The 18,223-nt window shown below is 45.0% G+C and overlaps 1 protein-coding gene across 7 annotated transcripts in view; it reads left to right on the top strand.

The window, feature by feature from the left end:
* r3hdm2 (R3H domain containing 2) overlaps positions 1 to 18,223 on the top strand; it is a 199,736-nt gene that overhangs the window by 172,999 nt on the left and 8,514 nt on the right. For 6 of the 7 annotated variants that reach the window (XM_084316857.1, XM_084316860.1, XM_084316858.1 and 3 more), the window contains 2 exons: positions 6,684 to 6,828; positions 10,596 to 10,690. In XM_084316857.1, the coding sequence (XP_084172983.1) occupies positions 6,684 to 6,828; positions 10,596 to 10,690 (240 nt within the window). The remainder of the gene's footprint in view (positions 1 to 6,683; positions 6,829 to 10,595; positions 10,691 to 18,223) is intronic. The other variant, XR_014619818.1, reaches the window with a different exon arrangement.

The raw sequence follows: 18,223 nt of genomic DNA, 5'->3' as shown, positions 1-18,223 counted from the left end.
GGCGGCCCTCATCCTGACGGGTGAGGATTACGTCTGGACATGGCCAGGCAGGTCTGGGACCGATGCCGTGCCGCCAGGGATTCTTCCCCATACATCTGTTAGGTCAGTTGTTGGGACGGGTACGTTGAGGGGCGCAGGTTCTTGATCCTGATGGTGTTACCATCTGGAATGCGCATGCTCCCTCCACTGTCGCGCGTACGCGGGCAGATGACGTATGTTCCAAGTGTGGTGTAAGGCGGGGGGCCGGGACTCAGTCTCCTGCCCCCTGGATGCTGTCCTTAGTTACCTCCAGTCTCTCCTTGATAGACTGTCGGCTTCGACGGTGAGGGTATATGCAGCAGCTATATCCTCCTATCATGAGGGGTTTGAGGGGATGTCTTGTTCAGCCACCCTCTTGTGAAGCGTTTCCTGCTTGGCGCTCGGCGCGTTAAGCCGGTGCAACGCTCCTTGGCTCCGACTTGGGATCTTCAATTGGTCCTCGGTCGGTTGTCCTTGGCCCCGTTTGAGCCGCTCGAGCAGGCGCCGTTGGGACAGCTGTCCTTCAAGACCGCGTTCCTTCTGGCTGTCACTTCCGCTAAACGCGTAGGTGAGCTCTGTGCTCTCTCGGTACGTCCAGAGTGCCTGTCTTTTCGGACCGATTGCGGTGTCACTCTGCGACCTAATCCTGCTTTCGTGCCTAAGAATATCCGGAGTTCCTTCCGCTCCCGGGATATTGTGGTTCAGGCGTTTCGTCCTCCTCCTCACACTAGTGAGTTAGATGCGGGCCTTCACCTGTCATGTCCAGTCCGTGCTTGGGGATTTACCTCAGCCGTACTCAGGATTTCAGGGTTACCGACCAGCTTTTTGTCTGTTACGGTGGGGCTCGTGGTGGTAAGGCACTGTCGGGGCAGCGCCTGTCCCATTGGTTGTGCGAGGGTTTTACCCTCTGCTACACGTTGGCTGGGCAGGATCCCCCTGGGGGCATCAGGGCGCACTCCACTCGTGGGGTGGCTGCCTCTGCCGCTCTCCTGGGTGGGGCCTCGGTGGAGGACATCTGTGCTGCAGCTTCATGGTCCTCCCCGGGCCCCTTTGTAAGGTTTTACCTCATGGACATGACCGGGGGTTTTGTCTCCCAGGCGGTTCTGGGGTCTGTGGCCTTTCCTGCTTCCCGTCCTTTGGTCGGGTAGCAGGAGTGTATGGGTATGGGCCACAGTGTGTTGAGTCACACGTGGTTCCGCCTGTACGGTGTGTTCAAGGGGTTCTAGTTTCCCTCTTGTTCGCATTTCAGGTGGAGTTGACTGCGCCTCCCCTTCGTTAGGGAGGATGGGGTGACAGGGCTCCCCGCACCCCTTGATGTGGGCTTACGGGTCCTCAGGGGGTACATTTGTCGGGCTTCGCGTCCGCTCTTCCCCATATCTCATAAGGCTCAGAGCGGAACACGATAGCAAATACGGCATATAACGGTAGGTTATGTAGATAACCTAGTTATATTAGTATTGGCTGAGCGTTCCGCTCTGCGCGGCCCTGAGTTCCCTCTTGGGGAATCTTTTCCTGGGACGGGTTTTTTGGCGAGGAAGGATGTGTGGTGACCAGAGTCACTGCTATATGGGCGGTGCCACCATGGGGGCGGAGCCCCATACAGATGTGGTGCATGTATTTTTTGTTCGTGGGAGATACATTAGGTATCATAGGAGATAGTATATCTCATATGGCTCAGAGCGGAACGCTCAGCCAATACTAATATAACTAGGTTATCTACATAACCTACCGTTAACGGTATCTTTTTTTAATGATTTGTTACGGCGTAGTCGTTCTATATGAATTGAAAATGGGGGACCCTGATGTAAACAAGACAAACGTATTTCTCAGGTCTGCATCCCCTTAACAATTGTGTATATTGAGCCGTACTGTATTGTACCCATTCTGCAATCTGTTAAATAAAGTTTTCATTCATTCATTCATTCAGTCAATACTTCCATGCGTATAAATTGAGGAAGCGAGCGAGTCCGCGGCCACTCGCGGCAGCGGCAGAGCAGAGCGGTGGATAGGGGGGGTCGCGGCTAATCAGAAGAACCCGGAAACCGAATTCCATTGCGGAAAGGATACACGCGACCAGGTCATGGATAATATATTTTTCAGCCCGCTTCTCTAGCGTGCATAAGTACACATATACTATCGATAATCTAATGTTTATTTGAAAACTATTCATAAATCAGCCGAAAAATTACAACGTGTTTTGTGTATTCCACTAAAGAGCTATTATCGCGGAATTTCTCTGCAATTACTAGAACTCTCCAAAACGATACACTTATTCAAAACGGTATAAAACGGAAATGTACCAATGAAAAAACAATCCGTTTCGTACATGTTGACGTCATTGATAACCGAGGGGTGTTTTAGACCCATAGCCATAATTTAAGATATAGTTTAAGCCTTCGCAAATTTCCCCGACCTCCCATTGACTTCAGTGCTGGCACTCTAGCCCATATATGGTCAAAGGGGCGTGGCACTCAATGTGTTAAGCGATGGCACTGAATGAGTTAATGTTGCACCGAATTCCTTGTATGTGAAAACTACTTGCCAATAAAGACCTTTCTGATTCTGATAACTATATTGCGCACACGAATCCGGAGCCAGGGCTCTACGCTAAACTTTTCCCCAAGGAGCACATTTGCTCCTAAATGAAGAAATTTAGGAGCACACAAAAATATTTAGGAGCACAGTGAAAATATTTCAACTAACGGATTTTAAATTTTAAATTTTTTATAAATGTATATTTGTACTGTGCGTGCATGTGCAAAAGGGAACGGGACACACATCTGTGCAATAGCACATACCACCAAAGTAACTGGCCCACTGTGTGCGTGTGTGTGTATCTGCGTGTGCAAACGGGAATGGGACACAGACATTTCAACTATTAAGTGATTAATGCCTACTGTGGCTAAGTTGTAGCCAACAACTAGGCCTAATAAAAAAGGCAGGGACATTAAAAAAAGGAGACACTGGCATTACCACCAGGGCCATCAGTAGAGGGGACTATGGTGCCTTTTCGGTATACTACCTTTGCTAAAACTGTGTTCTGTTAAAGGTGGTAACTACTGGAATAGCCTACCAGTTGTGATTAGAGAGTGCCCCACATACTCCATGTTCAAGACCCATCTTAAGGCAAACCAGAACTGTGATCATTTTTTATCTGATTTAGTTTATGTAACTTGTTTCTTGTTTTTATTGTTGTTTTTTATCATTGATTGTCACAATGCTTTTACCCTAAGCAGGCTATTTATTTATTAAAATAATTTTGCTGTCTCCTGGTGTAAATTAGCTCTTGCTACAACCCTGCATGTTTACATTTTGTATTTTGTACTGGATGTTCATTAACATGTGCTGTCCCTATCAAATAAACTGTCAAATCAAACTACTGCTACAAAAGTAACAGTCACTTAACTTTAGCTTTTGCCCCTTTTATGTATACAATGCCAGGCTATGTTTTGGCTAGTGTTGCTCTTCTAGAAAAATAATCCTTTCAGGGTTGCCTATTGAAATACTGTACACCTCCAGTACAGAAACATTGTTTATGAGTTTGCGTGTCAGGTAGACCATTGATTGACGGTCGATTACAGCCAACACAACGACATACGCTACTGCATCAACGTTATGATTAACAAAGCAAGGCATTCATTTTGTTGCATTAACGTTATATTACTATTGCTATCGATAAATCTAGGTGTTCTAAAATCTATTGCTATTGGTAAGACTAGAATAAGTTAATTTAATGTTACTGTCTCGGGTAACTCTCGCATATCGCAATGGCGGACTTTCAGGAAGTAAACAAGCAAATGACAGATTCCGATTGGTAATTTCCTTTCTTTCCCTTGAAACCAGTCACGTCACTCTACTGTGATTGGACCGTTGGCTTGAGTGCAATGTGGGACTTGTCGTTTTTTAACGATTTATCAGCGGAGAAAAAAAAAGCACGACTGAGGCTGTAATCTTCACTCGCACACCGTGCGAGTAATTGATTTTCCCGGTTCTCGCACACATATTTCTAGGGGCATATGCGAGCAATATGGTCACACTGTAGAGCCCTGGGAGGTGGTAATTTTTTCTAAACTGACGCTCGTTGGCTGTTTGGTCTTATAACCAGAGATTGGAAGCACGTAATAGGTCAATCAAACCGCGGCCATTTTAGCTTTCAAATTATGTGCTGCAACGGGACGTCAGAGGGTGCGCTGTTGGAATTTTAAGAGGTTATGATGCCGTTAAATGCAGTGACCGTAACGTTGTTTGAACGCTACTTTTCACTGTCCAACAGGGCTGTACCACACACAAACATTCTAAATAGACAACTAGTCAACAATAGTCAACAACTTACCCATAAAGAAAGCAGAACATTGCACGACCGCAATAAACAGCTGTTTATCAGCGAAAATCAAGTCTTCAGAGATGAACCCTCAGAGACAGTCATCGACACGATTAACAAAGTCCAATATGTACTTGTTCATTAAATCTGATGGATAAATTGCTGTTCCAGAAGCTGAAAGTTTATTGCTGCGGTGAGCGTCTGGTCGTCCATCGCGAGAAGCAGCTCATCAAATGATAACAAAGGCCATGTGTGTTATTTATGGGTGTCGCTCGAAACTCGGAGGGCAGTGGCCAACGAAAGCACTTGTCTTGATTTGCATGCAAATTTAACTCCGCCCCCACGCAATGAGAAACAGCCTGAAAACAGCCTTTTTTAAACAAAGAAATGTTACTATTAGATATACTATAACTGTTTTTTAAGCTTTTATAGTAAACATGTTCTTAAACATTCAAACTGTAATTATATGAAAAGAAAAAGAAAAATAGCATTTTGACTGCGGCCGATATGTGGTCACAAGCGCTGGGCGCGGTTACATATGTGACCAGGCACAGATAATAGGGCCTTGTTAAGCAAGCTTAAAATGTTTTACATTATATGAAAGTACAGGTTCTTACCTTCAAAATAAGCCATCACTTGTACAAATCGGGCAGATACGTTTTAATCTGTCTTATTAACAAAGATGATAACACAATAGCCCGTTTTGAGCTACAGAGCTTCAAAGGGGCTGTTGGCTGTTCTCTTAAGATGCATGCAGAACTACAAATACCCACTGGCCTTTGCCACCTCCACCTAACACCTTTTCCAGGTGAGAGGCATTCACTGGTAGGGAGTAGGTGTGCAAAAGTTACCAAAGCTCAGCGTATGTACACTGTCTCTATGTGTTCTGGAGACTCTGTGCATAAAAACCTGATTATGATCATGTCTCCACAACCACAGCCCGAGCTGTGAGTGAATAACGCGAAGGGGAGCATTATGGCAGGAGACTTATTTTACGAAAAATAGTTGGTGGCGGGCGGAAGTGGCAATTTTTCTAAGTAAATTACCTGGAAGACTAATGAAAATTAAATACATTTCCATTTAAACAACTTTATTCTTTCTTTGCGGCCCGGTACATAATAATAATAATAAACTTTATTTGTATAGCACCTTTCATACAGAAACTGCAGCTCAAAGTGCTTCACAACAGAAAAAAGACAGGCATAAAATGAGCACATAAAGTGCAGACATATAAAATCACAGTTTTTCACTTTAGGATCTAACATCCCAACAGGCAACCTTGTTTATGGTTTGATTCAGCTTTAAATAGAAAATGATAAAAAGAGTAAGATAAAATAAACAGAGTAAAATAGTGCAGTGCAATACAATAGTAGAATGGAATAGATAAAATATATATTTTTTACAGTGCAATAAAACAGTTCTGGATTACTGTTCAACAGTTCAAAGTTGTCTTTACCTTCTCTGTTTGGTATCCACAGTTTAAAACTTGACTGTCTTCCCTCCTGTTTTATACCCACTTTGACCCTTCGAACCTCCCACTCAGGGTAAACCTCCCTCTCAGGGCGCAGTTCTAGGCCTGAGTCCTACAGTTTTAAAGCCCAACAGTCTCTTGTTTGATACCCACACAGTTTAATACCTGACAGTTTTGAACCTGTAATAAAAAGTAATAGACAGAGTAAAATAATACAGTGCAATAAAATGGTAGAATAGAATATATAGTAAAATGTATCCACGGCCAGTTACCGGTCCACGACCCGATGGTTGGGGACCTCTGCTATAGAGCCTTCTCTCTATACTCCGTTATGCGCAGGTTTACAGACTTGCGGAGCACGTACTGGAGTCGATTATTCTCTGCGACTGCCAGCCAGCACCGATTCAGATACAATTGAACACAAACTGTTCCAAAGATGTTAATGTTTCTCTGCATATTTGCACACAAACAAAGTTTGTCAACTTGCCAACAAAGTACTGGGCCCGTTGTCTCGAATGGATTTTGGTGCATCTCCTCCTCATTTCTGTGCGTCTCCTCTCCGACACCTGAGACAGAAAGTACTTAGCCAGTAGCCACTCCCCTCAGACGCAACTGTAGTTTTTTCACACAGCGAGGGAAATAATACTGTCTGACAATCTAACAATAATTAACACATTTACAAGTCGTATTAAGTTTTGCAAATAAGGAGACATATAGAGAACATTTCAAAGCACAAAAAATTGCCAATATCTCCATTTCAACCTATTTCTAAATTGTGCAACATTTTGGGGTTTTCTGAGGAATCGTGAGCCCTTTAACAAGACGGGTTAGACTGTGCCGGGTCACATAATTATATTGTCCTCTCCTGTCCAGGGAAGTACGCAGCTGAGCAGTCCCCTGGCCTCCCCCACCCAGTCCCCCACCCCGTCGCCATCCGGCAGCGTCAACAGTGTCTGTCCAGGCCTGGGACCTCTGCCACTCCTCTCCCAGTTCCCCCGGCCTGGAGGACCAGCGCAAGGTACACATGTTACACACTCCTGTTGTCCATACTGAACAAACACAAGGTACACATGTTACACACTCCTGTTGTCCATACTGAACAAACACAAGGTACACATGTTACACACTCCTGTTGTCCATACTGACCAAACACAAGGTACACATGTTACACACTCCTGTTGTCCATACTGAACAAACACAAGGTACACATGTTACACACTCCTGTTGTCCATACTGAACAAACACAAGGTACACATGTTACACACTCCTGTTGTCCATACTGAACAAACACAAGGTACACATGTTACACACTCCTGTTGTCTATACTGAACAAACAAACACAAGGTACACACATGTTACACACTCCTGTTGTCTATACTGAACAAACAAACACAAGGTACACAACACATGTTACACACTCCTGTTGTCTATACTGAACAAACAAACACAAGGTACACAACACATGTTGCACACTCCTGTTGTCTATACTGAACAAACAAACACAAGGTACACAACACATGTTGCACAGCACTCCTGTTGTCCATAGACCACTGCACTTCCACGTTACATTGAGCTCATGGAGGAGAGAGCGGGGGGAGAAAATGAATGAATGTGGATGAGAGCCTTGACATTAACACATTCAGAGCCACGCCCCTATGCCCAAAATAGGCCATTCCGTGCCAGCGCTTTAGTCAATGGGAGGACGGGGGAAATTTGCGAACGCTTAAACTATATCTTAAATTATGGCTATGGGTCTAATACACCCGTCGCTTATCAATGACTTGCTTGCAGTCAACATGTACGAAACGGATAGTTTTTTCATCAGTACATTTCCGTTTTGAATACGAGTATAGTTTTGGAGAGTTCTAGTAATTCCAGAGAAATCCGTGATAATAGCTCTTTAGTGGAATACACAAAACACATTGTCATTTTTCGGCTGATTTATGAATCGTTTTCAAATAAACGCTAGATTATCGATAGTATTTGTGTCCTTATGCACGCTAGAGAAGCGGGCTGAAAAATCGATTATCCATGACCTGGTCAGCGCTAACGTCACACACACACGCTGCGATGGCGGTGATAGGAACATCTGATTACCCCAAGACTCGTAACATAAATTCCTTACCTCACATCAGATGTTCTGCAAAAAGATTAATCCATTCCAAATATCGATCGCGTTTATTGATCCAACGTTATAGTCCGAAACACATAATCGACGCTGCTCTGAGGGTCCTCAGTCAATCTGGTAACACAATACTGCATGCCCGAGAAGCAAGACCCGGACCGGAGTTCTTTTTTTGATGCACATTCCCAGTCAATCCAATCCAATGATGTGCAATACCATCCGGGAGACGATAGGCAGCGGTATTTGCCATTTTGCGAGCTCAGACCCATTCCCAATGATAACATCAGGTTGGATGGATGAAAATGAATGGATATCGGGCGGCTGATTGGCGCAGTGGGCAAGGTGCTCGCCTCTAACGCAGGAGACGCTGGGTTCGAGCCCAGCTCTCGGCGTTGCTACCGGCTGGCCGGTCGTTCATACTAACACAATTGGCAAGTGTTAGAGGGTGGGAAAGCCGGTGGGTGGGGATTTGACGTTGTGGACAGGTCGGTTTGGTGACGCCGGTGCGATGGAAGCAGGAAGTGACGGGGGCAGCGTGAGCCTCCCACGTGTTACTCCTCGCCACAGAGTTCGAGCTGCTGCGGTGAAAAGATGCGACAGGCTGCCTCCTCGTGTACCGCAGGAGACATGTGATGCAAGGCTTCTGTCCTCACTACAACCGACCTGTGGGAGGCATAGTCTAGCAACGTTCAAGACAGGGGAGGGAAGAATTGGATATATGAAATTGGGTTGGGAGAAAAATAGAAAATGGGGAAAAAAAGTGGATACAAAAAAATTTATTAATGGATATCGCTAATAAAAGAAAACGATTAAAACCCGAGTTTTCTCTGGTCTTGGCACGCAATGCATGGCGAGTTAACCCGACTAATCTCGTGGTTGGCACTGAATGAGTTAAGTGGTTGCAGATAGGTGCAGGAGAAATGATTCAATAGACTTTTATACGCCTGAGTCTCCTGAACACGGAGAGACCAATCCCAAGTCGATCGGCACTTTCTCGGCCGAGCTATAGGCACTTTCCCGCACCTACTCCCGAACAGCAATGATTTCAGAATACCGTAAGTGTTGCGGTGGTCTATACTGAACAAACAAACACAAGGTGCACAACACATGTTGCACGCTCCTGATGACTCATACTGAACAAACACAAGGTACGCAACATATGTTGCATATCCCTGCTGAGTCTTACTAAACCAATAAACACAGGTAATGGAGGTCATATGATGACATAGAGCAGAGCTGTTCAAAGTAATGCCTGCAGGCCCAATTTGACCATCCACAACATTACTTTTGGCCCTCCCAAGGGGCTCCAGAGAATGATTAGATATTACATTCATTAAATGATCAATGTCCAGTGCATTATTTGGCCCACGACCCACCACCCGTGTTACATTTCAGCCTTTGGCCCTCCATGTCAAAAGGTTTGGGCACCCCTGATATTTGGGCCCCTTTTACACAGCCTGTTCAAGGCGGGTATGTTGCGCCCTCATTCTGCCTGGCTGTTCTGTATAAAAGGTATGAACAGGGAACACAACTGTTCAAGTAAGCCTACAATGTATGAAGGAGTGATGATAAAATCAGTGTTTATAGCAGAGAAGAAGAACATACAACCTATTTCAGCACCACGGACAGCCGAACCTATTTCAGTACCATGGACAGCCAAACCGGTTTCAGCACCACGGACAGTATTGTAGCAGTCCATTTAGAGGCTGCTGTAAGTTGTCATTTGTGGTGGTTGTTTTGATATGAATAGCCCAGTTTTAGACGTGTCTAACTGGAATGTCATGCCTCTGATTACAGAATGCGCATGCCGTCTAAAATCACACACACAAGCGGCATTTCCCAGGCTTTGTTTGGTTGAGTGTAAAAGCAAAGCCAGCACAATGAGGGTTTTTATTTACGGCAGTATTGCGGTATCTCTGTTTTAAATGGGGCTATGGAATCTATTCACCTGTTCGTTTTACCTGCTTTACTACACTGACTGACATGCTCAAGGATACACACACACACACAGACACATACACACGTACTGTACAACATACACCGATATACATAGACATGCCTATTGCCTAGACATGCTACACATTCATCCTGTGTACCCCGACATCGATTGTGGCTATTGAGCCCACACACCTGGTGACCGCTCTGGCTCCTGCTCTTTCACCCACTTGTCTTCGCCCTCTCTAACCTGGTGATGTTTGTGTTGGCCAGGGAACCAAAGGGCCCTGACCACCACCACCTTGCCATGTGACTGGCACCTTGCCACTCACTGACCTCACACCAACACACAGCCCCAACCTTTTACCTATACACGCGGTCAGTGGCACATTACCTTTTCCCCAAAAAACATAAGCACACATCTTCACACACATACCTGCATGTACAAATAGAATAGTGTGTGTGTGTGTGTCTCTCTCTCTCTCTCTCTCTCTCTCTCTCTCTCTCTCTCTCTCTCTCTCTCTCTCTCTCTCTCCAGCCTCACCATTTGAACTCATGTCAATGGAAAGTATTCCATTTCACACATTCATTTAGCCTTTTTGTCTTTTTAGATTTTGGTAATACAAATGTACAGAACCTCATTATGTACATGTTCATAAGTGGGGCAATTTAAATCAAACTTCATTTTTCAAATATATATATTTAGTTGTGTGTGTGTTGTTTAGGTGATGGTCGCTACTCTCTGCTGGGCCAGCCACTCCAGTACAGCCTGTGTCCTCCTCCCCTCATGCTTGGACAGGCTTCATACAATTCCCATCAGGTATGTCTTCTTCTATTGTAACCACAGCCTTGTATATAGATCTCCTGGCATAACCCTAATTATATGAGTAATAGCGAGCGCTTTGCTCTATTGGAACTGTCCCTTTAATCATATCCTAAATGAAAGCTTTCACCACGTGTACACCTGCCTGACCACTCCCACATCCGCTCCTATAAAGCGGGGTTATGGCCATACAACAGCTCCTTCCCCAGTCTTTCACCACCGAAACGGAAGACCGTGGGGTCCTCAGTGAGTCAGAGCAAAGCGCTCGCTATTACTCATATAACTAGGGTTATAAGATAACCCCCGTTATATTTAGTTAATAGCTTACGCTTTGCTCTATTGCAGGGGTCTCAAACTCAATTTACCTGGGGGCCGCTGGAGGTAGAGTCTGGGTGAGGCTGGGCCGCATAAAATATTCCACAAAAAAAGGGTTTCAAGTATTCAAAAAAAAAGTACAACTGATCTTCTCAATCCTTAGCAATAACATTTCAGAACATGAACAGTTCTTCAGAACATGAATGGTTCTTCAGAACATAGGCTTCTCAGTGGTGTCAGTGGACTCATCCACAGCTATGGAAATGCACTGTGCATTTTTTTTATTCTATCACAAAGCTGTTTAATCAAATCACCAGCCAGTATTTCAGTTATTCTGGTTGCTGTGCTATCTGAGGGGGATTTGCTTTTGTTTGCCTTCAAACATGGTCTCCATCACTTCAGTCATACATTATTTTCAAATAGCCACCCTTCACAAGAGCTACCATTTCTTGGCATATAGTCATATTGGTTTGGTGCTGGGACTCAGGATGAATGCATATTTTTCAGTCCATTCACCTTTGAATTGCAGTCGACTTTTCTTTTACTGACCATCTTTGAAAATGTCATATTTTTCTGCTGGCTGCCTGCTGGCGAAACTAGGCTAGTAGCTACATTTATCTCACGGAGATAAAACTGGGAGCGAGTTTACTGTAGATGCACTGTCAACTCTGCTCTGACTCAGACTGTTTAAGACCCGCCCTACTTTGCCCCTGATTTGCAGAATGTGGGTGAGGGGGGAAAACACTGACGGGACGCTGAATGTGATTGGACCAGACCCGTACACAGACACAGACAGACAGTGGCAGCCGGACATGCAGAGCACTGCTCGCAGTCAGAGGAGATAGCGAGGATGCATTTGCCTTCCACTTTACTTGATATCACTCCGGAATCACGTTTCAACCAAGTCACTAACGTAACGTTGCTGGCATGAGCCTGCGCTATGGTAGCCTACAAGTGATAAAATAAATAAAACTTCCAACTCTCGCGCAACGACTCGGCAAACAGTTGCGCGGGCCGCATTAACACTAAACTTTGATGTCAAGTAGGTGGCCGCAAAATATCATCCCTCGGGCCGCGAGTTTGAGACCCCTGCTCTATTGGAACACAAGAGCTGAGCAGAGCGTAAGCCCGGCAGATGCACCCGCTGAGGTCCCCTACAACCATCAGAACCGGGGAGGATCCGGGCCCCCCCTAGCGAGGGACGGGAGGGAGATCAGACCCTGACTGTGCGAAGAGGGTTTGGCGCCTCAAATGCACAGGGTGAGCAGACCGTGGGACTTACCTTTGTTTAGAAGGGCCCGCGACTACTCAGACGCGCATTCCACACGCCACCAGGGAACGGACAAAACCCCCGTCACAGCCCCCAATATCGCGCGGTCGGAGTCAAAACCCCAAACCCTGTGGCAAGGCCGTAGCAGCGGAGCGCGGAGGAGGTCCCAGCCTCAGGCCACCCCGGGCCTAGGACCCCCCGAAAAAGGGGCCTGGTGAGGTCTATGAGGCCGTGGCATCGAGACCCCACCAGACGGTCACTGGTGACACCACCCCCCACATCGCCAGCGTATCGGACAGGGCCTAAACCAGGTGAAGGCCCTTCTCCCCTTGGCACGCCGCTCCGAAGCGCTCCCAAGGAGGCTTCCCCCCCACAATAACGTGGGGCCAGCCGGCGTGCCGGGGATACAACCCTCCAAGGAGGTTGATCCCTCAATCCAGGCCGACGGGTCCCAAGAGTAGAACTTGACCTGCGCCCGGAGCACTGCCGACTAGACGGGCGCCTAAGGGGCTTACTGTAAGAACAGTATCCCGGCGGAAAGGGTGTTCCAGTATGCTGTGCACCATGTCACAATCTCCACGAACCCTGATCCCGCCAATGTATTAATCCCGCGGGGTCGAGGTTCAGAGAAAGAGTTTGACACAATTGGCAGACGTCATGAAAGATGCACGGGCATACTCTCGGGCAGACGGGGTCAGACCTGAGAGCCGACTCTGCTACCAACATACCGGGGAGACAACCACCCCCCTATGTTTATTATAACAGGAGGTGGGTGCTCCCTTAACCCACCAAGAAACCCCAGAAACACAACTGCGTGTATACACAGTAGGGGTGTAACGGTACGTGTATTCATCCCGCGAATTTACGGTACGGCCGTCACGGTGCGGTACGCGCACCATACGACGAATACGCCCCACAGCGCACACGCGCAAGTCGCACATGCAGGCACTCGCGAGGTCCGTGCCAGAACAGCGCACATGGCCGGGCACACTGAGTCAGACTTCAGAGCGGGCGAAAGTGCACGGAGGAAGGCACATACATTGGAACAGCTGCAGGGTCATTACAATTTTACATTTTTCTTTCATTTTCTTGTTCGCCCAATAACGTTAACCAAATGAAACCAATGGAAAGACACACACACGCGTCGCCGACACACACACGCGTCGCCGACACACACACACGCGCCAGCAAACACATCAACATTCTCCCCCGCCGGACTCACAGGCACAGCTCATCAAATAAAAAAAAAGAAACATACTTTTCCGGACAGATCATCTGAGCTCCTCTCCAGTTGAACTGTCTGCTACTGTGTTTAAATCCAAATAATCCTCTTCCATTGTTGTAATATGTCATCTGTTCTCTAGTATTCAGTCTCGTCGTGAAGTTAAATTCTCTCTAGAAGTGAAACTGAAACTTATCAAGGATAAGTTGTTAAAGGGGCAGTAGGCAAGTGGATGCCTGAACACTGAATGACACCAGTATCACTGACTACCACGGCAAGCCTATAGAAAATTATTCTATTTAATAATAATTATCATAAATATAATATTAATAAAAAAAAATTAAGAAATTATATTAATAATAATTATTATACATATATTTTTTCTGTTGTACCGAACTCGTACCCAACCGTGACCCCAATACCGAGGTACGTACCGTTTCAGGTTTAAAAGGGTTAACCCAGGCCAACAGGTTAATGAGGGCAAGGCCCGACCTGGGCCTGGTGGACCGGGACCTACACAGGGATGCATAGAGGAGTTGACAGAAGCCCCCTCCCATCCCCGGTTTAACAGGGAGGGAGGGGTGAAACAAATGGAGAAGGACCAACCCCCTAACATCGTGCAAAAAAGGTACAACACAGTATGGACCAATGCACGCCACTGTTGAGGGCAACTCAAGGTGACATGTATATGACACACACATTCATGACATCAACCCCTGTGACGTCCGGCCCGACCGCGTGTACCGCTTCCGCAACGGATTCTATTTCCGGGGTTGCCCTGATTGGCCGTGACGGCCACGTGACACGCCGCGGCCACGCCCCGCGGCAAAACGCAGAGGTTGCTGTGTTTCACTGCCGCTTCCCCACTTCAATGCCGCAGCAGCAATTGTCGCGCCACATTTTTTTTCTGAGTGCAGAGCTGTTTAATCACTTGCCCACTGCCTTTCACATCGCGCCACGCTTAATCATTTATCATTTAACATTTGAAAGGCATACATTGTTGTCATACAGAAGTACAGAATACTTTTATCCAAAATGCTTCTCATTGTCGCGCCACATCTCCCGAGTGCAGAGCTGTGCCCCACTGCCTTTCACATCGCGCCACGCTTAATCATTTATCATTTAACATTTGAAAGGCATACATTGTTGTCCTACAGAAGTACAGAATACTTTTATCCAAAATGCTTCTCATTGTCGCGCCACATCTCCCGAGTGCAGAGCTGTGCCCCACTGCCTTTCACATCGCGCCACGCTTAATCATTTATCATTTAACATTTGAAAGGCATACATTGTTGTCATACAGAAGTACAGAATACTTTTATCCAAAATGCTTCTCATTGTCGCGCCACATCTCCCGAGTGCAGAGCTGTTTAATCACTTTCCCCACTGAGTTACCATACGCTATACAATATACTATGCAATGTATACAACTCATGGTTAACGGTAGAGAATAGGCTGGTTTCAAGTACAACACAGCGGCGGCCTCTCTCGCTGCCGCGTCTGCTGCCGCGGCGTGTCACGTGGCCATCACGGCCAATCAGGGCAAAACTTTAAGGTGGTATCTATAAATGTAAATGGTCTGGTTAACCCAGTTAAACGGAGCAAAGTCATAACCAAATTGAAACGTGAAAAAGCTCAAATTATCTTTTTGCAAGAAACTCATCTCTCAGATGGAGCACGAGAAACTCAAGAAATATGGATATAGGAATACGTTCTATAGCTCGTTTAGATCGGGTCATAAACGAGGTGTTTCTATACTAATTCCTAACTCATTAAATTTTGAACTTATGACAGAAACTAATGATAAGGAAGGACGCTATGTCATGATAAAATGCAAATTAGAGGGCAACTTGGTTACGCTGCTGAATGTATATGCCCCACCGGGGAGCAACAAAGGTTTCTATAAATTCATATTTGGTCTGATAGCAGTGGAGTCTGAGGGGATACTAATCTGTGGGGGAGATTTTAATACTATTCTTAGTCGTGAGCTGGACACTACAAGCCATAGGGTGAACAGGACTCCACAGACAAAAATAATGAATGCTTCACTCACAGACTTAGGAATGTTTGATGTATGGCGAGATCTCCACCCATCTGAGAGAGACTACACCCACTATTCTGTTCCTCACTCTGTTTATTCAAGAATTGACTATTTTTATGTTTAGAGGTGATAGACATAGGATAACGGATTGTACTTTGGGAACTACTGACATATCAGACCACTCTGCAGTCTATATGACTTTACACTTGGATAGTAGGCCAAGGAACACACTATGGAGGCTTAACACAGGAATATTGAACAACAAAACAATTGTTGAAAGTATTAGGACCGAATTAAAAACATATATAGAGATTAATGACAATGGTGAGGTTAATCCAGTGATTGTTTGGGATGCCGCAAAAGCTGTGCTAAGGGGGAAAATGATTGCCATCACAGCAACACTGAAGAAGACGAAAGAACGCAAATATCAGGATCTAACCCAAAAATTGACATCTATAGAGCAACAGCATAAAAATACTCCAACTAGTCAGCTGCTACAGCAAATTAGGGAAACAAGAAAATTGATTGATGAAGTCTATAAAGATGACATTGAGAAAAAATCTAGATTTTTACGTCAAACATATTATGAATCAGGCCCAAAGGCTACTAGATTATTGGCCAGAAGGTTGCGAAAGCAACAGACACAAAATACAATTAATAAGATTAAAGATCCCTTAACTGGAGTAGTGTCCAGTAATTTGGGAGATATAGAGAAGGCCTTTGAATCATACTACAAAAACCTATATACACAACCAGCACAAATAGATAGTGAAGCCACTATTGCATTCCTGAGATCTCTTGACCTGCCCTCAATTGGCAAAATGCAGAACAAAATTATGACTGCAGAAATCACTATAGAGGAGTTAGACAGGACAATATCTAATCTTAAAACTAACAAATCGCCAGGTAGTGACGGCCTTCCAGCAGAATGGTACAAAGCTTTTCGCCAGGAGATCATGCCATTGCTGGTGGCCTCATTTAACTACACTCTTAGAGAGGGCATCCCCCCTCCCTCCTGGAGGGAGGCGACTATAACAGTACTTCCCAAGGAGGGTAAAGATAAGGAATTATGTAGTTCGTTTAGACCAATATCGATCCTTAATTTGGATTATAAACTGTACGCCTCCATTATCACAAAAAGATTAGAACAGTTTTTGCCAGACCTAATAAGCACGGACCAAACTGGATTTATATCTGGTCGCCAAACCCAGGATAACTTAAGACGAACACTACATATTATGAATCAGATTAAACAAACCAACGTTTATTCGGCCTTATTAAGTCTGGACGCGGAAAAAGCGTTTGATTGTGTGAGCTGGGACTATTTATTCTTGGTACTAGAAAGGTTAGGATTCAAGGAAGATTCAATTAGGTGTTTTAAAACACTATATACAAGACCCACAGCGAGAATAAAAGTAAACGGTCGGTTAACAAATCCGATCGCCCTAGAACGCGGTACACGCCAAGGTTGTCCATGTAGCCCCGCCCTGTTCGCGATTTTCATTGAACCGCTAGCCCAAGCAATTAGGGAAGACCCCAATATAACAGGTATTAATATAAAAGAAACTGAGCATAAGATAGCATTATACGCGGATGATGTCTTAATTTACTTAAAAAAACCCAGTCTGAGCCTCCCTAGACTAATGGACCTTATTGAAACCTATGGTCAACATTCGGGATACAAACTAAATATAGGAAAAACACAGATACTTACATATAACTATACCCCCCCAAGAGAAATAAAAGAAAACTACAATTTAAATTGGAACATGAAGTCCATAAAATATCTGGGAGTAAGGCTGACTAAGGACTTAACAAAATTGTATGAAGCAAATTACCAGCCCCTAAACACACAAATTAAAAAAGATATAGAAAGATGGTCATTAGCCCCCCTGGATTTCACCTCCAGAATAGACTCAGTAAAAATGAACGTAGTCCCTAGACTACTATATCTTTTCCAGTCCTTGCCGGTGGAAATCCCTGCTAAACAGTTTAACGAGTGGGACAGGATGATTTCTAGATTCATATGGAGCGGGAAAAAACCGAGAATTAGGTTCCGTACACTCCAACTCCCTAAAGAGAAGGGAGGCATGTCCCTCCCAAATCTGAAGGAGTATTACTATGCAGCGCAAATAAGACCTTTGGTCTGTTGGTGTGAAAGGGACTACGAAGCGAAGTGGAAGGACATTGAAGTGAAATCAATTGATATACCACTCCAGACAGTAATTGGTGATAGACAGCAGGCCAAGACCCTATATAGAAACTTAAACCCATTTATTGTACACACCCTACAGACATGGTTCAAAATTGTGAAACAATTCAAGTTAGAAAAAAGGATTAAGATCTTGAGGTGGTTTGCCTTCGATTTAGGATTTAAACCAAGAATGTATGATCAAACATTTAAGGAATGGGCTCTCCGAGGTATTACCTCATTCAGCACAATGGTAGAGAATGGAGAACTTGTGAGCTTTCAAACCTTGAAAGATACATACGGTTTGGATAAACACGACTTCTTCAGATACCTACAAATACGCCAGTACTTTCTAAAAGAGGTAAAGGTGTCTGAGCCCAATACCCCAATAGACAGTGTTATTCAGATATTCATTCAGGCATACAGGGACAAGATGAGTAAAACTGTGTCAAAATTGTATAATAGCTTTGTTCAGGCCAGAACTGACTCCA

The sequence above is a fragment of the Notolepis coatsorum genome, assembly GCF_963971535.1.
Source record: "Notolepis coatsorum genome assembly, chromosome: 6".
In the NCBI taxonomy this organism is placed as follows: domain Eukaryota; kingdom Metazoa; phylum Chordata; class Actinopteri; order Aulopiformes; family Paralepididae; genus Notolepis; species Notolepis coatsorum.
Note: the sequence above shows the minus strand (reverse complement) of the source record. Positions and strands in the feature narration are given on the sequence as shown.